General features: G+C 34.5%; 1 protein-coding gene across 2 annotated transcripts; it reads left to right on the top strand.

The window, feature by feature from the left end:
* The first annotated feature begins 210 nt into the window (after positions 1-210).
* mRF1 (mitochondrial translation release factor 1) lies at positions 211-23,713 on the top strand. Of its 2 annotated transcripts, none has more exons than XM_076491346.1 (8): positions 211-304; positions 7,393-7,954; positions 8,322-8,413; positions 14,877-15,060; positions 15,429-15,592; positions 15,933-16,050; positions 21,773-21,909; positions 23,450-23,713. In XM_076491346.1, exons 2-8 carry the CDS (start codon positions 7,399-7,401, stop codon positions 23,552-23,554), a joined length of 1,356 nt encoding a protein of 451 aa, XP_076347461.1. In that variant the 5' UTR covers positions 211-304; positions 7,393-7,398; the 3' UTR covers positions 23,555-23,713. The 2 variants fall into 2 exon arrangements, with proteins under 2 accessions (XP_076347461.1, XP_076347460.1); XM_076491345.1 differs by having other exon boundaries at positions 23,446-23,713.
* The last annotated feature ends 1,736 nt before the right edge of the window (positions 23,714-25,449 follow it).

Here is a 25,449-nt window from a genome sequence, read left to right as displayed (position 1 = left end):
ACTTATATACCAAGTAAGGACAAGCACAAAGATCCCAGGATAAATGATATGATATTTGTGTGAAATATAAGTAAAAGTCGTTTTTTAAACTAGGGGTGTTTCAATCATGAAAAATATCAACAAAGAAATATAAAAAAATAGCAAAAATACTACTTTTATTTTTTACAAACAGTGAAAAAAGTTAATTTTTTTATTAATATGCTTATAATGCAAAGCTAAAGAGGCCGCTAGGGACGTCTCGAAGTAGTTTATTGGTAAACACGGCAATGTTTAAGTAATTGTCGAGAATGAAGTTTTAATTCAGGTAAACTTTAAGATTTAACAGTTAGATCCAGAAACTTTTGGCTATGAAATGAAGCATACTCTATATTTTTAAATTAAATTATAATAAATATAGGGCTGTGTTCGGGGCTATAAAAATGTGTATACTGTTATCATTAAACGCAGTACAAACTTGAAAGTAGCACTGGGTTTGGAAGTGCTTTGGAGCGAAGTAGTAGTGGTACTTTAAAAGTTTAATTTAAGTAGCAATTATTTATGAAGTCTTTGTTTTAATTTATAACATCTAGATTTAGAAATAGTGGGATAATGTCAGCACTTGCTGAAAATCAAATTTTAGAAATTTCAGGTTTAAATAAATTACTTTTAATTTTTAACTAATTCTATTTCACACTTAATAGCTCGGTTTAGATGCAACTATGCTATTTTTTAATCACTATGGAAATATGTTTTGTAAGAAAGTGTATAGACACCTCACCAAAGTCAAGGTATAACTGCAGGTAACATGACAAAAATTGGAAAACAAAGAACAGTTTTTTGCTTTAACTTTAATATTGTCTGTATATGCTAGCCACAGAGAAAAATTAAATTCACACAATACTGTTAATGAAAATCATCTGTTTATTTTTGGAACTGTTGTAACATACCAGACCAAAATTGCTGATGGCATCTCTTTCATTAGCTAATTATCCAGTTAGAGAAATATAACTGTTCTAACTGAAGCATATCCAGCCTTTTCCAGATCTTGAACTGGAGTCCTCTCATGCTTTTGACTTAAGGATATACCAAAAAAAAAAATGAGAGGCTTTTATTCATTATTCTCCAAGGCAATCTCGTTAACTTTAATAAGGCCTCTTACTCTTTGCTTTGTAAGAAAAAATAAAATAATTAATTATTTTAAGGTAACCCTTCTGTTCATGAAATCATCCTAGTAGCCATTTAAATCCTTTTCAATAATAATTATTTTTAAATAAGGATACCAAAACAACACAGATTTCTAAGTGTAGCATATATAATGACTCGTATAGTTACAATCACTTCTTATAATCAGTATGTTTATAAATGCATTCAAAAATTGTATATGTTACTTCTAATAATGTTACATTGACTCAGTAGCAAGAGTGCTTTTTTCACCAATACAGTAATTTTGTTTTAGTCATGCTACTGAGTTCCCTTCCAAACCATGATAAACTAAATGTATTGCTTTGTACATCCTGTAATAAAATGTCATTTGCTACATTTGTCCAACTCACCAATGGATAAAAGTTGTTATTAGTACCTGAACATTCTCATCAGAGATGAAAATTCCAGAGAGTTTAACATCATTGGTAAAAGTTACAAGTTACCATCATGAATGTAATTATAAAAAAAGCAAAGACCCAAGTGCTCGTCCTTGTGACACTTTACCAGTAACAAGGGTTTAAACTGAATGAACTTCATTAATAAAAATCTTTTTTTATTTGTCTTTCTAACTAATTAACTTGTCCTTTCTCACCCATACCATTGTAATTTTCTCAGCTAATCTCACATATGGTGCATTATCTGAATTGTATTGAAAACTAAAGAAAATTAAGTGCACACCTTTTCCCATTGTTTAGATTCTTTAAGATATACTTATTTCACTAAATGATTTTGTTAAACCTTTTTAACTCTGAGGTTTTTATGTGTCCATTTGATGCAACTATTATATTGTTTGTTTTATTGCATTGTGAAAACAAATTACTGGATAAAACATTTTGAAACTTTAGAATTCTTTTCTACAGGTTTTATATGTTTTTCTAATAAACAAAAATGCTTTTCTTTATTTTAAATTTAATTACTGATTTTTATGTCTTTATATTTTTTTTCAAAACTTTTTCATGAAATTATTTTATAAAACTATACATTTTATTGGTTTTGATTCAAAAACAATACATGCTATGTCTACAATTACTAGCACACAATAAAAATAACTTTCTGTCATATGAAAATTTTGAGCAAGCTGACTTAAGATAATTAATTAGAAAAATCCATTAAATATACATATATATAATAAGTTTTAAACCAATACAACTTTATGTTTCTTACCATTAAAGTATCTTCTTAAGCTGATATAGTCTCGGGTAAACAAGGCCTTGAAGGCAAAATAAAAAATTTAGATGGTCAAGTTTAAGTGATTTAAGTAAGCCTATCTCATCTTGATCCACTAAAACATTTAATTTATTGTCATTATTTATACAAGTGAAAAAAAAAATGAAAGTGTTTGAATGGGTGCACTGAATGATAGTTTAACAAAGTTTGATAAATTTAGTCCACCTAGCTTACTGTATACAAAATACAAACAAAAAAAATGAAGTAGGCATGGACCAGATGCTTTACATGCCTGTCTTATGAGGTTGTGCAGAGGAAGTTTTATTACATCATGCCTACTCCCTGCTAGTACAGTGGTTCCCCTCTGTGGGCTCAGCAGATAGCCTGATATGGCTTTGCAATAATAAAAACACACACATTACACTATGCCCATTTCTACCTTATTTCCTCCCTTTTGGTGTACCCATTTCCCACATTTTAAATTAAAAAAACAAATTCTACTTGTTCTTTCAGTTTTAGATAAGGTGGCATTAACTTATGCATCAGTCATTCATTTGTTTAGATATCCGTGATGTAAATCATCAGTATATGTGTGCAACATAATGTTATGAAAGGTGCAAATAATGATGTGTGTTTGGTGTGCATTCTTTTCAGTTATTATGTGTGTGTACACATTGTACAAGTATGCTCTATGTGTGATAGCACACACTGACTATAATATGCAATGTCATTTGGGTGATGTAATGTGAGTTGTGGTTGTGTGCATATACTAAGTGTTAAGAAATTTGTTAATTAAATGTCTAATTTAGTTCAGGCAGTGACTAAAATTTTGTGTACATAAAACTAGTAGTGCAGGTTGGCATTTAAGTAGGAAATGGATATTTTCATGTGAAATATCCCACCAGGTAAATTGAGTACAATTAGAGCTTCAACAGACAGATTAATCTCACTTGAACACAAATGGAAGAGGTGGAATGGATGCAGAGGCAGTTCAATGAAAAACAAAGTTAGTGATCACCTCAAATCCAACAAAATAGTTAGTATATTCAATAGTTCACCTGTAGTGTAAGGCCAGTTGGTTAAGGCACTTGACTTGTAATCCGAGTGTCACGAGTTTGAATCCCTATCACACCAAACGTGATTGCACTTTCAACCATGGGGACGTTATTATGTGACGGTCAATCCCACTATTCGTTGGTAAATGAGTAACCCAAGAGTTGGCGGTGGGTGGTGATGACTAGCAGCCTTCTAGTCTTACACCGCTAAATTAGGGACACCTAGTGCAAATAGCTGTCGTGGAGCTTTGTGCAAAATTGAAGACAAACCAAACCACCTGTAGTGTATGACTGTCCATCCACAAAAGCTAACTGATTCAGCCTCGCAGCCTAAGTTCAGGTTATAAATGCTTCTAACACATTCAACATGAACAGTTCTTGACAACAAAAACTGGAAACATATTAAATGATTCATTATTATGAACTTTATTTAGTTCACAATACGTATCAGAAACTTCTTGCAAATGAGCATAGCATGTCTACTAGCCTAGATATTGAATCTCACACAGTGCTGCAGATTAGTAAATGTACACCCTTTTCACTAATTCATTTGACCACAACTACTTAGTATCCAGAGTGAATGAATGTATATCAAAATTGTGACCCTAACGTATGTCAGATAACTCTTCATTTTGATTATGTTTAATGTGAAAAAGTTGGCTAGTATGTGCTCCATGTTTGACTGTTTGGTACATGTGTAAGCATGGTGAGTCTGTTTGTTACACAGTCAGTGACATTGAAAAATTTGTTGTTTTTTTTAAACTTGTTTATATCTGCTTTGCTGATTTTCTCAAGTGGTTCTAAGACCTGCAATTTTTTAGGTGGTTTATTACATAAGGATGTCTCTCGGGTACTTTGGATTATTTATTATTTCTTTTCTAAAAGTGTATACAAGTAAGTCATTTGTGCACATGTGTTGTGTGTCAGTCCGATTCCTGTTATAAGTACTATCATACTTTAATGAAATATAAAATGATAAAGCAAGCTTTTCATAAACACTGAAGTAAAATGAGGACAGTGATTGTAGCAAAACTTGTTTGTAAACATCTTTTCACCTCGCTACATACGTTCAAACTTATCATTTCTCACTCTGATCTGATCTGTACCCAGACCACAACTAACATGTTCAAACTTATCATTTCTCACTCTGATCTGATCTGTACCCAGACCTCAACTAACATGTTCAAACTTATCATTTCTCACTCTGATCTGATCTGTACCCAGACCACAACTAACATGTTCAAACTTATCATTTCTCACTCTGATCTGATCTGTACCCAGACCACAACTAACATGTTCAAACTTATCATTTCTCACTCTGATCTGATCTGTACCCAGACCTCAACTAACATGTTCAAGCTTATCATTTCTCATTTTGATCTGATCTGTACCCAGACCTCAACTAACATGTTCAAACTTATCATTTCTCACTCTGATCTGATCTGTACCCAGACCACAACTCAACATGTTCAAACTTATCATTTCTCACTTTGATCTGATCTGTACCCAGACCACAACTAACATGTTCAAACTTATCATTTCTCACTTTGATCTGATCTGTACCCAGACCACAACTAACATGTTCAAGCTTATCATTTCTCATTTTGATCTGATCTGTACCCAGACCACAACTAACATGTTCAAACTTATCATTTCTCACTTTGATCTGATCTGTACCCAGACCTCAACTAACATGTTCAAGCTTATCAATTCTCACTCTGATCTGATCTGTACCCAGACCACAACTAACATGTTCAAGCTTATCAATTCTCACTCTGATCTGATCTGTACCCAGACCACAACTAACATGTTCAAGCTTATCAATTCTCACTCTGATCTGATCTGTACCCAGACCACAACTAACATGTTCAAGCTTATCATTTCTCACTCTGATCTGATCTGTACCCAGACCTCAACTAACATGTTCAAACTTATCATTTCTCACTCTGATCTGATCTGTACCCAGACCACAACTAACATGTTCAAGCTTATCATTTCTCACTCTGATCTGATCTGTACCCAGACCTCAACTAACATGTTCAAGCTTATCATTTCTCACTCTGATCTGATCTGTACCCAGACCTCAACTAACAACTGGGAGCCTTATTGGGTTTTACAGTTAAATGAAAAGAAAAAAAAATTGTTCATGATATGTTTATATTAGTAGCCTATTGTTTTTTTTCTGAAGCTGAAATATAGGCATTTACATAACACTATGATGACCGAGGTTGAGAAACGGTGATTGGCAATAATCTATAAAACTATTATGAATGCAATTTGCATGAACTAATTCGCACTATTTTGTTCAGAAATATTCCATTTCTTTCTATGGTGCTATGAAAAAATTCAGGAAGTTCATGGATAGTAATGATTTTGTTGGAAATACGCTATAATCAACCAAAATTGTCTTTTTTTTTTAATGTATAGTTTTAAGTAAATGAAACCTTTTGTTGAATAAATTTCAACACCACAATAATTTGTTTCTAGTGTGTGGAAAACTACTGCAGAATTAGTTAACAAAAGTGTTTTTAATTTAGTTGTGAAATTTAGTTCTCAATGCAGGTTTCAACCATCTTGGCATGAAGAGTCGACCAGATTAGAATTTGTTTCCAACATGGAGTAAGATTAAATGACCTATAACTTCCCAAGAAATTCTATCACATTTAGATATGTGTAACAACTGTTCAATCATCTATCATGTATTGATCTACCACAAATGAAAAAAAAGAGAGATTTGCCAATCTTTGATTTCCTTAAAAATCCCATGAAAAAAAACCTTATCTCACCTCAATGCTTTGTTTTTATTCTTTTAGTCATTCTACTTAACACAGTATCTAAATGATTCAAGTCAATTCTATTATTTGCTGTAGAATGCTGAGTTTGTGGTACTTATAATATTTTCTCTTGTAAAAACCAAAAGAGAAGAAAACATTTAATTAAAAACTCACCCATCTCATAATCTTCAACAAAAACCATGCTGTTAACATTCTTCTGGGTTTCATTCATATTTTAACATTACGTTTACCTTTAACATATATAGAATAACCTTTAGTAATTAACTTTATTAGCCCATTTATTTCTCTTGAGTTCTTCTTAATTCGTTCTGTTAACTAAAACCCCTAGCTCCAGAATCAAGAACACCAGCTCAATTTAAGTAATGAATAAGTTAATTCAATAAAATAACAGTCACATATATTATTAATATAAATAAATGATTCAGTGTTAATAAATCTTACTCTAATTGTGCTTTTTTATGACATAAATAAAATTGGTAAATTCACACCTAATTTGGTTTACACTGTAGCAGTTGTTGTCGAGTTGTTATAAATAGCTTCTTAGTGCTTATATTTCAACCAGCCTAATGAATGCTGGTATTGGGTGAAATATCCCATAAGCTTCGGAAGTTGAAATTACTAATTATGGAGATGTAATAAGATTTGTTATAGGAGTTTAGAATGTATAGAAAAAGAGACGAGTTATTTTATTTGTTAGCAACAAGCTAAAGGCATTTGTAAACAGTAATATAATTTAAAGTTTGATCAAAATATACTGTGTGTTTGGGTTAAGCCTAAGATGCATTTTTAACACATTTTTTTGATTCAGATCTTTACTTATTTACGGAATCAGTATAGTTCTCCATTCTTTTTTTTTGGAAGCTATACATTTTTGCTATTGTGCTCTACTACAAGTGTATGAATGATTTTACCTATGGTAGAGTGCTGTTTATTGATAAGTGTATGGACCTTGGGAGCAAATGATCAGCATTTTATATCGCCTTTAAATAACGACTTAATTTTTCATTAAACCTCTCATATAGTATTATTTATAGTTAATTTACCACTTTTTGAATTCAATATTGTGCTTAAGATTTTTTTCTGAGATTACAAAGATTGTTTTCTCGCTGAATGTGGTCAAACCTTCTACCCAAATAGATGTTGTTTTAGCATTTCTTAGTCACATTAGTTAAATATTAACTTTTGTTTTTCAGGTAACAATGGCTCTTCTTCCCTGCAATAGATGCTTTGTTAGGAAACTAAGTACAAAATGTCAGTCTTTCAGAAACACTGGTTCTGTGTGTTTACCTTCACCAAGACATGCATGTTCAACATTTCATTCATGTGAGCATGAAAAGAAACAAATCTTTAAGTCCAAAGCTCAAATTTTACAATTTTATCATTTAAATAATCACCTTTATAGAAACAACAACTGTAAAATAATGGATTTAAATTTATGTAATGTTCAATTAAGATCTGGTCTGAGGATGACAAATATGCTAGGACTAAATAATTTAGCAAGTTTCCATACAAACATAATATATGCTACCATAGTTCCAAAAGATCTAAGTTTGAGCCATGAAAAAGTAAAGTCATACCTAGAGTCTGTAGTAGATGAATATCATGTGTTAGAAGAGAAAACTAGAAGTTCCACCTTACCAGAAGAAAGGCAGAACTTACAGAAGCGTTTGTTGATGATACACCCCCTAGTTAGTCTTATTAAAGAAGCTGCCAAAAAACAAGGTGACCTTGAAGAACTGGAACATTTCTTAAAAGGTAACTTAATTATATAAATGTTTCTCAGGAAAGTGTAATGAATTATTGGTCATTTCTTTCTTTGGGCTTGCTTTCATTTTTATACATGTTCTGAATAGCTGAGGCTGGAAAGCTGATTTCAATGATTCTGAAATTAAGCAGTAAGTATCATTCAAATTGTTTTCATTGAATCTCTTCCAGCTCACCCAATTTAAGAAATAAATGTAACGAGTTATTGTTGGATGATTAACTGTATCATAGACTCTGAAGAATTATTTGATGACATTCTTTTCTTGACAAGTATCAAAATGTATGTTTTACAGAATTATTTCCAAATAAAATATACTGTTTTATTAGCTGATTAATTTTTGATAGAATATCTTTGCAGGCTTGGATCCAAATAAAGATGTTGATCTGATAGTAGTAGCTAAAGAAGAGATCAACATTCTAAAATCTAAACTAGAAGACTTGGAAGAAGCAGTAAGTACACTAATACACTTTAATATCTGGATAGTTTAAAAACTCACATAAACAAAATTGTATGAAACTGTCACTGGGTAGTAAATGGAAAAGTTGAATAACTGGATATATAGCCAACACTGGTAGTTAATTGTACTTCCAAAGTGAACTTAATTGAAAAACTGTCAGGGTATTAAATAACAAGAAATATTCCAATCTTTTATGCAAGTTTTGACTGTAAGTGAAAAATTTTAGAGTAAGTGTAACAGTGTAATTTTGTCAATCTTCTTGCTTATTGACAATTTCTTTCCACCTTACATTTACAAACTATAGAGCCTGCTAATGCTGAAAATCAAGTTTTGATCCCACCAAAACTTGGAGTTCAGGTATCCAGCTGTGTTTAACAAAAAAACATCCAACCAGTTTTATAACTCACTGTCACATTCAGATTAGCTATCATTCTCAGCTCATCTACAAGTCACTAGCCTTTAAACAATTTCCAACTAATTTCACATGATGTTTTATTTGAATTGTGCTGCTACATGATGATGTCATCACATAACAAAGGTTTTTCACCAATAGGAGGGTGGCATACCTCCATATGCACTAGCTCCCTCTACTCCTTTGAACTCATGGATCTTCATTTCTTTCCCCAGCATTGTATTGTAATTGTACAGCCATGTTTATATTTCTTTTCTGTGTTCAGTTTATTAACAATTACATCATTAACCTCTTTATTTGATTTTTGGTTGCTTTTGGTTATGTTTCAGAAGCTTTAAGTTTTATTATCATGGATTTTCAAATGATAGTAATTTATACTTTGTTCTGAATAAGAGATGTTCTTACTTAAGCCTTACTTCTGCTGTGGCTTTTGGAGGCTCGTCAACTGTTGAGGTCATTGCAACCATTTGAGGAATACCACATGCTTAACAAGTCTTCTACTCCTATATTGTCAACTTGATTTATTTCTCCTCAGTTTAATTCATGGTCTCTTCCTGCATTAACAGGCCTTGTGGTTCATGTTCAAGGGCTTTTTTTGTTTAAGGCATTAACCATACACTTCTGAACTGATTCAAATCATTTGCCAAGAGATTCTAACTTGGTGGTCGATTGCCATTCCATATTCTCGAACTGGAATTGCCTCTACACTACCAGATCTTCCATGTGTTTTATCCTTGGTTGGATAAATTCCTTGGATGATTTGCCCCATTTTCAGCTGTCAGATTCCTCTCTTATGATTTTCTCTTCCTCATCCTTCAGCTCTGAGTGTTGATTTCTCAGCTAAGCCTTGTTGCACCCCTTTCTCTATACACGCACCACTCTACATCTCTTCCTTTGAGGCCTCAGATTTACACACATTAGTCTCCTTCATGGACCCTATTGTTACTAGCTTGTTGACAGCTTTAGTCTTGGTCTGCTTAATATATTTGTAACCCTTCCTTTTCTCTTTCCATTATCCACTCTCCTTCTTCTCATTCTCTCTCTTCCATTCTTCATAAAGAGATTCTTCTGCCACCCTTACAGATGTAATTTGTCCATTCCATCACTTATAAGGCTTCCCACTGATAAAATAATATTTTCATCACATTCTTGTCATTATTCCACAGTATTTGTCTGTCACCAATTGTGGTGATGGTGTTTTTTATTGTCATTGGACCTTCTGCTACACCTGGCAGTAATTCTTCACATCATCTTTCTACTCTTCTTACTTTACTGTTTGTTGATGGATTTTTGTTCTAAGTTTTCCTAATTGTTAGGTGGCCTTTCCACTTTCCTGATACCAAGAGATGTTTCTTTCCCTGCTGTTGCCATTCTCAGTGATGCCAAGAAAACCCACTTGTAGAGAAATATATATGTAAAAACAGCTCATTGGGTTGAGAAAATATTTTACGTAGAGGAGTGAACAACATTTCGACCTTCTTCAGTCATCGTCAGGTTCACAAAGAAAGAAAGAGGTAACTGACTGGAAGCTGACCACATGGTTGAAAAGGGTTGTGTAACTGAGTGTCGGAATATAGAGGGCAGTGTTAGATGTTTGAATATATAATTTTATATTATTTATTTTATTATTTTTAATACTGGTGTAAAGTGTTCCTTTGTATTGGTTTATTTTGGGTTTAAGTTGTTGTATAAGTAAGGCTTCTTTAATTTTGCATTTATGTTTGTTTCTTTATTTAGTATTTGAGTGTTTTCTATGGTTATGTTGTTTTTATTTGACTTGCAACATTCGAAAACGTGTGAAGATGACTTTTTGTGTTCTTTGAATTTGGTTTCCATTTTTCTACTTTTTTTTCCAATATAGAAGTCGTGGAAGTTTTCCACACCACACCAACGTTATTTATAAAATACAATGTGATAATTGCCACGACTTCTATATTGGAAAAACAAGTAGAAAAATGGAAACCAGATTCAAAGAACACAAAAAGTCACCTTCACACGTTTTCGAACACAGCAGGCCAAATAAACATAACATAACCACAGAACACACTCAAATACTAAATAAAGAAACAAACATAAACAAATGCAAGATTAAAGAAGCCTTACTTATACAACAACTTAAACCCAAAATAAACCAATACAAAGGAACACCTTTATACCTGTATTAAAAATAATAAAATAAATAATATAAAATTATATATTTAAACATCTAGCACCACCCTCTACATTCCGACACTCAGTTACACAACCCCTTCCAAACATGTGGTCAGCTTCCAGTCAGTTACCTCTTTCTTTCTTTGTGAACCTGAAGAGCTGTTTTTACATGTACATTGCCATTCTGTTCTGCTCCTTCACATTCCTTAGGCTTACCTAACCATTTGAACTGTTGACTTCTTGAGCTTTGTATTGTCTTTCTTTCGTAACATGTTTCCTTTTGATTACTATTGTTTTTATGTTTTTTCTTTAGATGCTTCTTACACGTTTTTTCCATAACACTTTTACTCTCTCCTGACTGATCATTTCCTCCTTGGGTTTGACCACTTGGGTGGTATGCTGTACTTTTCTCCTATCTCCCCTTCTGTCTTTGTTATTAGACCATTAGCATCTGTCATGGACCTCTCCTTTTAGGAGTCTCCAATTTTGTCATTATCGTGGAACTCTTTTTTTCCATAGACCTCCTTCCTCTTTCTCCATAGTATTTTTCCACTGACTCCTCCCGTGACAAGTTCATCTTGCACTATAGCTTTTTTTCACATTTGATTTGTCACATTTTCATTCTTGTACATCTGTTCTTCAATGGCCCTTGCACGAGCTACTCCCAGTGAGCACTTGGACAATCTATATGTTTTTCTACTCCTCTACGTCTCGTTGCTGTTATATCTCGTGATGCTTTTTGTGTTTAACGGGTTGCCATTCTGTGATCACGCCACTGTCTCTGAAATAGGTACGTACTATTTTTCTTTTAGAGAGCATTTTGATTACATTGCATCCCATATATATGTTCTGTTGTCTGATCCAGACAATTTTATTCCATAAACTAACATGGGAAAAGACAAGGATGTGCTCTATCTGCTTCTTTGTCTTACATTTGCTGGCTTTTAAAAATAGTGCTTTGGAGTCACCCAACACTGTCTCTAGTAACAGACACTTCTTTCAGAATGAAAGGCAAGCAGTGGTTCCTGATTTCTCCAATGCAAATTCCCCACCCCAACCCCACTTGTCAAGTGGGGCATGGGAGATCCTTTTCACTTACTAGCTCCTAACAGCTGGGGTTGTGGATCATGGAGAACCCATGTTGACTGGAATTCAACCACTGAGCTAGGACAAGGAGTATGAATGCAAATAAAAGTAGGATGATGTTACATCATTAGTGTTGTGGAAGTGATTCTTCATACAGATAAGATACATCACTCCTGCAGCCTGAGTTGGTTTAGTAGAGTTAAAGTGAGCCTGCAGTAAATGTGGATCAATACTGTATAATACAATGTCTTCCTCTTACAGAAGGAATCCATTTCATGGTGTCTGTTTAATTGAGTCTAGGTGAACAGTCACTTTGTAATATCTAAGTATATACTATGTAATTTATCTTGCACATCTTCCTCATGCAACCTGTGTTTCTTCAGTGGAGTTAAGGTGACCACACACTATGCTGGTCCATACTATCTGAGTGATGTGCCCTCTTCCCATATCTGGTGTGAGTCCCATACAGTCTGCCAGTTAAGGTGAGCACTTTATACAAACCTGTGATGTATCTATAACAAAACCTTCTCCCACATCTTGTGTAAGTCCCATAAAGTGTGTCAGTTGAAGTGAGCACTCTATAGAAACCGGTGATATATGTCTAATACGAGGTCTGTTCAAAAAATACGCGGACTGTTTGAATTGCGCGGCTCCAGTTGGTTCCAGGGGAATCTGCTTGGTGTCGCTAGGTTTGCACAGATCAGCTGATTATGACGCCATTTCCCGATTGCAGATATCTTCATTTGTGTATTAGCTATGCAGTTTTAAGTGAAGTGCAATTTTTTCATTTGGCAGATTTCAGAATAAATGACCTGAAGGAGCAACGACTTGCTGTGAAATTTTGTGTTAAACTTGGAAAATCTGCGACTGAAACTTTTGCTATGCTTAACACGGCTTACAGTGATGTTGCTATGAAGCGTACAGCATGTTTCAAGTGGCATGAACATTTTAAGGATGGTCGACAGTCCATTGAAGATGATGAGCGTCCTGGACGTCCTTCCACGTCAACTGATGACCCACACGTCGACAAAACAACACCCTGGTGCGGGCAAATCGACGTCTGACTGTCAGGGAGCTTGCTGAAGAGTGTGGGATATCAGTTGGATCTTGTTACGAGATTTTGACCGAAAAATTGAAGATGCACTGCGTTGCTGCGAAATTTGTGCCTCAGGACGCGTGAGTTTTTGGCCAAACACTCGATCACTGTTCTTCCCCACCCCGCTACTCACCTGACCTTGCTCCTTGGAATTTTTTCTTGTTCCCCAAACTCAAAAGACCCTTGAAAGGAAGAAGATTTGAGACGATTCCCAAGATTAAGGCAAATGCGACGAAGGAGCTGGAGGACATTAGAAAAGAAGCGTACCATGACTGTTTCAACAAGTGGAAACACCGTTGGGATAAGTGTGTGCATTAGGGAGGAGAGTACTTTGAAGGGGTCCCAGACCTGTAACTTCTAAATAAAGTACATTTTGTTTTATGACGTCAGTCCGCGTATTTTTTGAACAGCCCTCATATACTCTTTTCCTGCAGCTGGTGTTAGTCCCATAGAGTGTGCCAGTTGAGGTGAACACTCTATACAAACTTGTAATGTATCTCTAATATACCCTTCTCCTTCAGCTGAAGAGACTGACGACAGAGCTTAGATCTATACAAGTATCCATGTTACATTAGCAAAGTGTTCTCTTCCCTCAGATAGAGTGTGTCCCCTAGAGAGTTACAGGAGAGCTCAGATGATTATACAATGTATGGTCTGAATACATTCCCACAACATTTATACACATGGGATGTCCAATGACTTGTGTGAAAGTACTAGGATGGTCATGTTCTAATTCTGTTCATTGGTTCAACACTAATTTGGCTTCTTTGCCTCTTACCTTCTCCTATACAGGTAAAAATATATGCTGGATGAGTTGAGATACAGTCTTCCATGGGTGTTCCCCTATGGAGCCTTTGTCATCAGGTGTCACAATCAATGGACATCCTTTGGACATTTTCTGAAAGGTGCTTATCTAGGTAAATTTTGCACCAATTCCTTCACCATATCAGTGTGAGACTTTAACTAAGTTATGTGAAGAAGTGCTTTATTATTTTGGATGTATTCCTGATTGATACCTCTTCACACTCTGTCACCCATCATCCTCGATTCTGGCCCATGCTTTTTTCACTTGCTTCATCAATGAATAAAGATGCATGGATGAGTGTTATCATTCCACGAGCAGAAGACTTTTATCACATGATAACATTATCATTGAAATGGCATAATTCACATAAAATCATGTGAAATTAAGCAGGAGTTTCCTCAAGGCTAATGCCATATAAATCTCTTTGGCAGACATGGTGAAGAAGATAGCAAATCTGTGTGAGGAAGTTAGTACTTATTGGAAATACTTTCTCAAGTAAGGATGATGCTAATTTACCAGTTTTGGAAATGTTAATCCATACTTTTACATAGTGTAATAATTTATTAGGCTTTGATTTGTTAGGTAGGTTAGCTATTGCTTGATTATTTTTATTATTATTTTTTTATCTTTTTTTTGGAATTCAATATGTCCTCAATTATGTCATATTGTCTTCTTCAACTTTGCTTGATTGTTTTACTACTGTAGACGCTAGATAAGAATTATAGGATACTTTTGCCACTAGAATAATTGATAGTTCTTTATAGAATTCCTGAAAAACATTTTGTATACCACTTTAAAAACAGTTGTGCTCGATTTCACTTTATAACAACAGATGTTTACTTTCTGACCTCTTGATGAAGAGAAATGATTTCACTGGATTTTGAAGAATGCAATATTTTTTGCAGCTTTTTGAACAAATAATCCCACCAGAGGACATTGATGACAAAGACTTAATATTAGAAGTAACTGCTGGGGTAGGGGGTCAAGAAGCTATGTTATTTGCAAAAGAAATATTTGACATGTACTGTAACTATGCAACATGGAAAGGATGGCACTGCGAAATATTGGATTACGAGGTAACCGACTTAGGTAGGTTTTTAACAGCTAAAAATAACATTACATTGTAACATGAGAAAGACAATATAACAACTGCTGCAAGATATATTACATCTTTAGAATTATTATGATATAATATTAAGGTATCTCAGTAATGATTAAGAGATGTTTGTAGGCCTAGCAAGATTAAATACTACCACATTCACTCAAGTAGATCCAATCACATGGATGTAAAACCCAATGTTTTAGGTATATTCACGGGCATTTATTGTTCAGTACAAACATTTTTTGTTCAACACCTCTATTTATTTCATTGATTTTAGAATTGACTCAGTTGTTACATTTTAAGTTATTTTAATACAGTTGCACAGCAGTTACTTTTGTTCATAAATTCCCTTTAGGTGGTCTTCGCCATGCTTCCTTAAGCATAAAAGGCCTAGGTGCTTGTAAGTACTTGAAATTTGAAGGTGGGGTTCATAGAGTTCAGAGGGTCCCAAAAACTGAAAAATCTGGACGAATTCACACCAGTACTGTGACTGTTGCCATTCTGCCACAGCCGAGTGAGGTATGCGTGTCATGAAAAAAATTTTTGTATTACTCTGTTTTTATTATTTAATTATTTCTCCATTATTTATTCCTACATATTTGCCATTTCAATTTACATTTACCTGAGAGTTTGCTGTTGTCCACCCTGTGTAGCTAACAACTTTTGTATTGGAATTCATTTCCTGAACAATACTGATATGTAATTGTTACCAAGTAATGTACTGTGTACCATTTACCAACCAAAAGTAACAAATAACTTTATCCTCATCAGAGTTGAAATAGTGTTCAAAGGAACTACTTGGATATCTCATTGATTTTGTGTTATTGTTATGTAATAAATCAGTTACTTTATTTCACAGGTGGATGTAGTTTTGGAACCTAAAGAGCTCCATATAGAAACAAAAAAATCTAGTGGTGCAGGTGGTCAGCATGTCAACACAACTGACAGTTGTGTTCGTGTTACTCATATCCCAACAGGTAGGCAACCCCTTTACAGTGCATGAGAATTGCATTTAAAAATCTCAGGCCTAAAGTAACTAAATAGACAGTGTTTTACTGTCAAATTAATTACTGTTTACATCATACAATGTCATTATATATAGTACATCTTGGAGAGGGGGCAATACCAAAGTGATATATTTATAAGACAATGTCATCAGTGTTAGTTTTAAGAAAAACTCATATAAAATGTGGATATAACAAGTTTTGAAATAAAAGTATAGAATGTTACGGTGACAGTAACTAACGATACGAAACCTAAGGGTTTCCACGAATGTAGTATTGTTTTTTTTTATCTACACATCTTTGTTGAACCAGTAGATTACTGAGTCTATAAGTACTTACCTTTATTCATACTTGTAGCTATCACTGAACTGCCAGGGTGTCATTTTACATCTAAGCACAGGTTTGAGTTTTGTCTCTCTTGTTCTATTTTTTTTTATATCCCACTCAGTTGCCTCTGGTGATATATGTCTTGTGATACTCCTTACCTATGTCAATGTGTTTTCTATCCTGGTACTATATATAAGCACTTTGTGCATATATTTTACCATTTTTTCTCAACAAAACATTATTAACAGATTTCCTGGTATTATGATTGTTTGGAAATATTTTGGACATCATTGTGTTATCTCGTTGATTTTGTAATAATAATAATAATAAATATATATACACAAAATTTCTTCCATTTGGTAAACCAGTTTTTGTATGAATTTGTGGATTCTTATATCTGGCACTAAGGTCAATTAGGTCTCTTCTCTCCCACTTCTGACATCCAGCATCACACAACAATCAAGATGATAGGTGTCACCTTGTTTTGAGATTGTCATTGACTTTATTTGTATTGAGATAGAGACATGTATTTGGATATGCGAGGGTTTTTTGGGGCTTTGATGCTGCAATTGAGGGCAATAATTGACATTTTGGACAGCCTTAGGATTTGTTTTTTTTTTCTGTATCTTTATTTAGTCACTTGGATTTTTCAACCCCCAAGGGGTAGACGTGGCAGACCTGCTCCATTTGTTTTGCTCTACAAAACAACATTCTATACCATGGTCTTTAATTGGCCAAGGAGAAATGAAAATGAGGCCACTTTATGTTTTGTGATTTTTTCCTAGTTGCTTTTGAGCTTTGACTTGATTGGTGGTTGAGGTCTGGGAGCAATTTTTTTTTTCTTTCTCCAGACATGGAAATTGTGGTTTGTGCTAGAAGATTTACTTTTTATTTATGGAAAGGGACAGTTAGGCCTTATCTGAAATACTGTTCAAACTTTGTGATTTCTCCTACCACAATTAAGAGGGAAGGCATTTTCTGATTCTTAAATAATATCTGCTTCACATTGCAAGATGGAGTTTGTAGTTCAACTGTATAGGTCTATGATCTCTAACAGGACAGAGTAAATGTACAGACTTACCTGTATAAATCTATGTTCCCTTATAGGACAGAGGAAGTGTACAGACTTACCTGTATAGGTCTGTGTTCCCTGATAGGACAGAGTAAGTGTACAGACTTACAATTCAACTTCAGTATTTTACTTTCTTTACTCCATTTTGTTTCATTGAAGACAAACTAGATCCATTGTTAGCATGCACATTGATTCATATTAAGTTTTTGCATTCCTCCTTGTGGTTGTTGGAGTTTTGAATTTCATTATCTTTGAAGGGGGGTCATAGTTCTCCCCATGTTAGTCAGTTCCAATCCCCGACATAAGCTCTGCAATACATTGGTAGTCAGAATAGCTTCTGTCCATGTCCAAGATTTCTATTGCTTAGTCAGAACTCTAGCAGCATCAGTGATTATTGTATACCTTCAGGAAATGTGGGGTTTAATACCAAGAATTTCTGGGTATGTGGTAATCTTAACCATTTGTCTAGAAGCTCTGCAGATCCTTGAGTCACAATTGGTTGTTCATTTCATATCTTTCTCACTATTATACACCTAATGTATAGGGTCTTTACCTCCCACAGTTCATTGGGATTTGGAACTTAGTTCTAGGGTTATCTAGATGTGGTTGGTCTGGGGGTGATGAGAGAGTCAGGGTAGTTCTTCAGAGTTTTTACTCCTTTTAGTATTGGACCCATGAAGACAGGAGATTGGAGCCTGGTCATCAGTCATCCTCGTTTATATCCATGCCTAGATTCTCTAAGGTTCATAAGTGATAATTCCACAAGTAATACCTTTCATTGATATCCCACATTTTTAAACTGCATTGCTTTTCAGGGATAACATGCTTGGCAGATCAGACATCAAAGCCAAAAAGAATCTTGGATTAAATACACCTCTACCATCTCTTCTACCACCAGTTTCAAAGTCATATGGAAAAAGATTTGAAAGGTCATTGCACAGCATACTCCTGCCCCCCTCACAAACTTGCTCTCTGATGACCATGGATTTGCTGATACTCTCAGCAAAAGTGCTTCTCATGCATCTAGCATTTCTGTTTCATCCCTCACTTTTTTAGACATCAAGACAGGAGCAGAGTAATTACTTCTTACTTTTGGGGCTGATCGTCTCTATGACTATAATTGTCTCTTTATACTGGTGGAACTCAAGCTTGCTCTTAATAGTCTGACAGTACATCAGTTGTACCTGATGATATTCATTATGAGATGCTGCACCATCTCTCTCCTACCTCTTTTGCTATTCTTCTGGTTGTTTTTAATGGATCTGACAGAAAAATGTTTTTTCTGATGCTTGGTATCATGATATTGTCTTCCCTTTTCCTAAGCCTGGAAAGGATCTGAAGATTCCTTCAAACTACCATCCAATTGCTTTGATTAGCTATATGTAAGATCTCAGAGAGGATGGTTAATGCTCATCTTGTTTGATTCCTCAAATCAAACAACCTCTTTTCGCATACCAAGCATGAGTTCTAATGACAGCCTGAGTCGACTTGAAACATTGATCAGGGAAGCCTTTCTCAAGTGACAATATCTGATTTTTTTTTTATCATTGCAAAGGCTTATGACACTACATGGAGGTATGGGTTGCATGGCCATTTACCCATTTCTATCAATTATTTCTTAATGGAACAGCAGTTCTAAGTTCATGTGAATTCTACACTTTCCCGTTCTTCCCCAGGAATTTGGAGTCCTTCAGGGCTATCTTACGTGCATCACATTTTATTATATAAATTAATGCCATCAGTAAACAACTTCTTCCCTATAATTGCATATGAACTTTATGTCAACAACTTCCACATCTCATGTCAGTTGTTGAGTATCAGTTGACTCTGTGGGCTCTTCCATGGTTTTATGTGGTTTGGTGGTTGCACATAGAATCCTCTCTACAGCTTCTGCATTCACTGCTGAATTATACACCATTTCTCTTGCTCTGGATCACATAAAAGTTATGCAGTACACAAACTGTACTATTTATACTGAATTGCTTAGTTCTCTACTGACCCCAGAATCGCTTTACATCAGTTATTACTCTGTTCTTATTGATATTCTAAACCAGCTAGCCCATTTCTCTCTATCATTTACTTCTATCCAGTTTTTCTAGACACCAGGCCACATCCATATTCATGGGAACAGTGTACTGACATCGCAACCATGTCTGTCTGCTCTGGTACTTTCACAGCCATGCCTGTACCATACATGGATAATGGTCCTGTATTCGAGGCTTGCTTCCGTGACAGTTTGCAATTGACTTGTAATGAGCAATGTGATAACAAGCTTTCCAAGACCAAACCTTCTATTGCAGTTTGGCTGTCTTGCTTCTGTAAGGATCAGAAGGAGGAAGTTGTTCTGGTTAGGCAGAATTGGTCACAGTTTTTTAACTCATCATTTTCTTTTATCTGGTACTGATGCACTAATGTGTGGTCTGTATGACACTCAAATCACAATAGCTCACATTTTACTCTTGTGCCATCATTACGACCAACATAGATGGCACCATTTTAAACATATTTTTATCATGGGTTCACCCTTGACGTTGGACAGTGTCATTGGTAACAGTGACACTGTCCACCTTAGTTGTATTTTTAAATTTTTAAGGGCCATCGGCCTTTTTAACTCTTTAAGTTTTTAATTTAAAAATTGGACTTTGTTTCAGCATGATTCCTCTTTATTTATTAATAATTTTACTTTTATTTCAACTTTTTTACCAGTTGTTTGCCACAAGTTGCTTTGCACCAATAAATGCTAAATAAAGAACCATTTTACTCATCTCTCCTTCTCCTACTGCACTGATGGTTCTTTCTTTTGTGGGCTTCGCGTAAATCCTGCATGTATTTGAAATGAGGAACAAGTGATTCTTTTTGGCCTTGGCCTCTAAGGTATATCAAACACATCTCCTTCCTGGTTTCCCATTTCTTCACTTTGGATCATTATTCTTTCTCAAAAGGTTAAGTTGAGACACTACTACGTTTTGGGTTTCTCTACTGTTGTCTAATCTAGAGTTCTATCCTCTTTACAAGTGCCATGTTTCAAACATGAGGTACATATGCCAACAGGCAGAAATTCCAGAGTCTATCTACAGACAATGAGGATTCCTAAATTCCAGAGTCTATGCACAGAAAATGAGGATTCCTGAATTCCAGAGTCTATGCACAGAAAATTAGGATTCCTTATTTCCAGAGTCTATGCACAGACAATGAGGATTCCTGAATTCCAAAGTCTATGCACAGAAAATGAGGATTCCTGAATTCCAGAGTCTATGCACAGAAAATGAGGATTCCCGAATTCCAGAGTCTATGCACAGAAAATGAGGATTCCTGAATCCCAGAGTCTATGCACAGAAAATTAGGATTCCTGAATCCCAGAGTATATGCACGGACAATGAGGATTCTTGAATTCCAGAGTCTATGCACAGACAATGAGGATTCCTGAATTCCAGAGTCGATGCACAGACAATGAGGATTCCTGAATTCCAGAGTCTATGCACAGACAATGAGGATTCCTGAATTCCAGAGTCTATGCACGGACAACGAGGATTCTTCACAATGTTCTTCTTGCTCTTCTCATAGTCTGAACTTCTTAAGGGGTAAATTGTCAAGCTTCACACAGTTGTTTTATATTTCTTATAAATGAGGCACGTGGTGTAAGGCTCCTTAGTTTCGATGTTGGACCTCCTTTCTTGGGACTAGTCTCGTCATCTTTCTAACTTGCCATGTTCTGCTGGTAGCAGGTGCTTTGTCTTAGTTCACATAGATTCTCCCAATACAATAGGTATTGCATTGAAAGGTTCAGTTGGATTGATTCTCATTTTACAACTCTAATTTGTGACTTGACTTCTGTAAGTTTTATATCCCCTTTACCTGCAGGTATATTTTTCATGGGCTGCTGACCTATATATGGCACTGGTCAGTGTTTTTTTTTTTTTTTTTTATTTTGCGCAAAGCTACACAAGGGCTATCTGCACTAGCCGTCCCTAATTTAGCAGTGTAAGACTAGAGGGAATGCAGCTAGTCATCACCACCCACTGCCAACCCATTCTCATATCTTGGGCTATTCTTTTACCAATGAATAGTGGGATTGACCTTCACATTATAATGCCTCCACTGCTAAAAGGGCGAGCATGTTTGGCGTGACAGGGATGCGAACCCGCGACCCTCTGATTACGAGTCGCACGCCTTAACCCACCTGGCCATGTCTTGTCCACTCTCTCATTCTCTGTGTTGTTATACCAGTTATTTTCAGTACTGACACAGTACTGTGTCAGATATATCCTTTATATTCTATGTGTTTTCATTGCACAGGTATGTTTGTGGAATGTCAAACAGATCGTTCCCAACATCGAAATAAAGAAAAGGCCATGAAGGATTTGAGGGCAAAGCTATATGAAAGAAAGTTGGAAGAACAGTACAGCCAACAGAGACGATCCCGAAAGTTACAGGTAATTTGTTTTTTAAGTAGGAAATAGAAAGATGAGTACAATCAGTGTTATTGCAGACACTACAGTTTATCACTATGTTTTTTTCTCTCAGTAGAACAATAAACTTTTCATTTAAGACTGACTTTTATGGCTGATTTGTCGAAGTCCATTTTCTCTGTTGCTGTTTCTATAGAAAATGCATGTAAATGTTCATATCTTGTTTCGGAAAGGTATTTTGTTCCAAAATGGGATATTGCCAAATAAATATGAATTTATTCCCCATGAATATATTGTAATTTTTTTTGACAGATGACCATTTTTATCATGCAAATGTTTCAAAGCTGATAAGTTAAATTATCTAACCTTGTCAGTATAATTGGAATTTAACAAGTAGATAAAAAACTCCCTTGATATGGTTTTAATCTTTAGCAAGATTTAATAGTCTTGCTAAAAAAATAACTTCAAACATATGATGCATTTGTGCCTAATGCAGTCAGAACATATAATTTTTCAGTTATTTATATGGTTTTAATTGTATTTTCTTACTTTGATTTGTGATCCAAATGTGACGTGACAATACCATGTTAACTTTTGTTCAGTCTTTCCTTTAAACGTTCTTGAGACTGAACTTATGTTCCTCCATTTTTTGTATTTGCACTTTGGTATATTTTGGAATTTAGGGCTGCCAATAATTTGAACTGAAAGAATATTTTAATTTTAGACCATTCATCATGTCACGTAAAATTATAGCTTTCATATTAACGTTTGTATCTCGCTCATAAAAAAAAATTACAGAAACACAACCACCCTAGAGAAGGATTCTAAAGTTGTTTCATTGTTGTTTTAATCCTGTACTTTACATTATAACAAATTCTTTCTGAAACTTTATGTCTTAAAATCTTTAATGTATTGAAGCTCAACCTAACCAAAGTGGTATACTAGACGATTGTAGTTTTCCATCAGTATGCTATAGTTTATCACACGTAATGTATATTAGTTCAAGTTATTTACGTGCATCTAAATGTTTCAGAGAATAATATCTGGGTTATTCATGAAATTACGGTACAAAAAATCTTGCAGTGGTTTGGGTAAAATGGATATTCTAGTACCGACTGATGCCATATTAATTGTTTACCTTATTAGTAATCGTATAATTGCCAAAAAAAGTTCTCATTCTCAATCAACCATAAGCGTTCAAACTCATATGTCACATATTGTGAGATTTTCGTATTGTACTTTTTAAGGTTTTTTTTCTGTCATGTGTGCTGTCATTAATTATTGGTTTCAGAACTGTGTAAAATATTTAGTGGCCTTTAGATCTTTATATATATAAAAAATTGTAACAGTAATTTTCTTGGTAATTAAAACTACACACACACAGACACACTTGTATAAATTTATACAAAAGTAAGCAGTTAGAAACAATATATTTAAATGACAAATCAAATTTTTGCTGAAGGACAAGTGAAAGTTTAAAAGAATTCTGGGATTCTATTTTGTGCATTTATTGCAATCTGAAACAACATCACTTACACATTTTTGTTTGTAACCTTCAAGGTAGGTTCATCAGCTAGGTCAGAGAAGGTTCGGACCTACAACTTTGGCCAAGATCGAATCTCGGACCATCGGATTAGCGAAAACCTGTACAATGTCAGCACTTTTCTAGAAGGAGGAGAAAAACTGGATGAACTAATTCAAAAACTGCATGAATATTCATGCAAAGAAATTATTATGGAAATATTAATGAGCCACGAGCAGAAATGACCGAATTCTGGGCTGCTTATTGTAACAGAAAATGGACTATTAAAGCAAGACTTAATCTGTGTTTTTTTTTTGTTTTTATTAAAGTTTTGTACATCTTACCTGTTGGAAAAATATTAAACTTTAAATATTGCTGATATATGGGTTAGAACCATTTTAAATGCTAGAAGCTATTTGTTAGTGACTCAGTAGTTATTCCTCCAGACTGGCTAGCCTTGTATCTTGTTGTGGATCACAGAGTTGGCTGGTTTACGGTCCAGATAGGAGAGAGAAAGTAGTTATCTTCAGATGTATCAAACAGTGACACAGAGTAAACTATATTTCATCTTAAATGGGTTAATAGAAGAAAATGTTCTTACATACTACTATTACAAGTAATATACATGTTGTAAGAAATTGGAACATTTAGTGTATAACTGCTTATTTCTTTTTCTGGTGTATAGTATTAGTCATCAACTAGCTATGTACCTGGAAATATTGTTTTTGAAAAATCAGACGTCTGTAATTTCTAGTTGTTTAGTTATTCATAACAAATTACGATTTAACTATAGTTTTTTAACAGTTATTTCATTAACATGTATAGTAATGATTCTTATGGGTGAAGAACAGTCTGTAGTTCATAAAACTGTTTTAGAATGGCTCTTACAGAAGGTGGACACGGACGAGGTTAATAGTGGAGAGCAGTAATCAAATACAAATACTTCATGTTGCTAAGAATATGAAAATATTCTGGAAAAAATAAATACTAAGTGTTTGAATACAAATACATAGGAATGTATTTTATATGTATCATATAAAGATATGATAACGTTATATGCATTATCACCATCTATTGCACTATGTAGTATTTGTGATTCAAATCCAGACAAGCAGACAGCCTTGATCATGTTGAAGGCATTATCAGATGTTTCATATGACACCTTGTTGTTGATGTTAAAGAAGTTTATTATTTTATCATATTGAAGTACAGTGTTATCAGATTTGTGACTTTCCTTAAAATGCTGACATGCCAGTATGACTGTTTGTTTGCATTTTTCAGTCAAGTGTAAAATGATCAGTGGCTAAAAGAAAGCTTTACATTTATCTGCCACTCCAAGTATCCACAGTGACAATGATGTTGGATACATGTTACAGTAGTGAAAAGACTTTTCATTGGACTTCATCAAACCTGCTCTCTATAAACCTTATGGATGAATGCTTGAAACTGGGAAGAATGTACCAATAATCCATGGCTGCTATTAGATCTTAAAAACTACCCTTCAGAAGGGTTAGAGTGCACTGGCAATAAAGCAGTGTGTTAGTGATGTGCTAATGATGAGGTTGTGCAGACGTATGAAGTCCACTCTTTGCAGTATGCTGCTGCACGTCGGCCAAAGTACTAGAACCACAAGTAAACATTTGTAGTTCTGCCTCATAATTTTGCAAGAAATACAACAGTATATCTCAGTTATATGATATAGAATATAGTTTATAATAAATAAAAATTATGAATATAGTTGAAAACATGAAAAAATTTTGTTTAAGTGCAGGATTATAGTTTTATAATAATAATAAAAATAATAAAATCATATAATACTAAATGAAAATAATAAAGTATAGTTTAACATGCATAAGAAATCTAGTTTACTTACATTATATTGTCCAAGTTACACAAATTTTAGTTCATATTAACACTAGTAATAAAAAGAAATGCCTTCTGATGCATCAGCAGGTTAGGAGTGGTTTTTCTGAAGTAGAAATATTTTACTTACACTGTCTTGATGTGGAAGTGTTCACGTACCACTGAAGGCAGTTTAGTCG

This window comes from Tachypleus tridentatus, chromosome 2, assembly GCF_004210375.1.
Source record: "Tachypleus tridentatus isolate NWPU-2018 chromosome 2, ASM421037v1, whole genome shotgun sequence".
In the NCBI taxonomy this organism is placed as follows: domain Eukaryota; kingdom Metazoa; phylum Arthropoda; class Merostomata; order Xiphosura; family Limulidae; genus Tachypleus; species Tachypleus tridentatus.
This window is presented reverse-complemented; position numbering and strand designations above follow the sequence as displayed.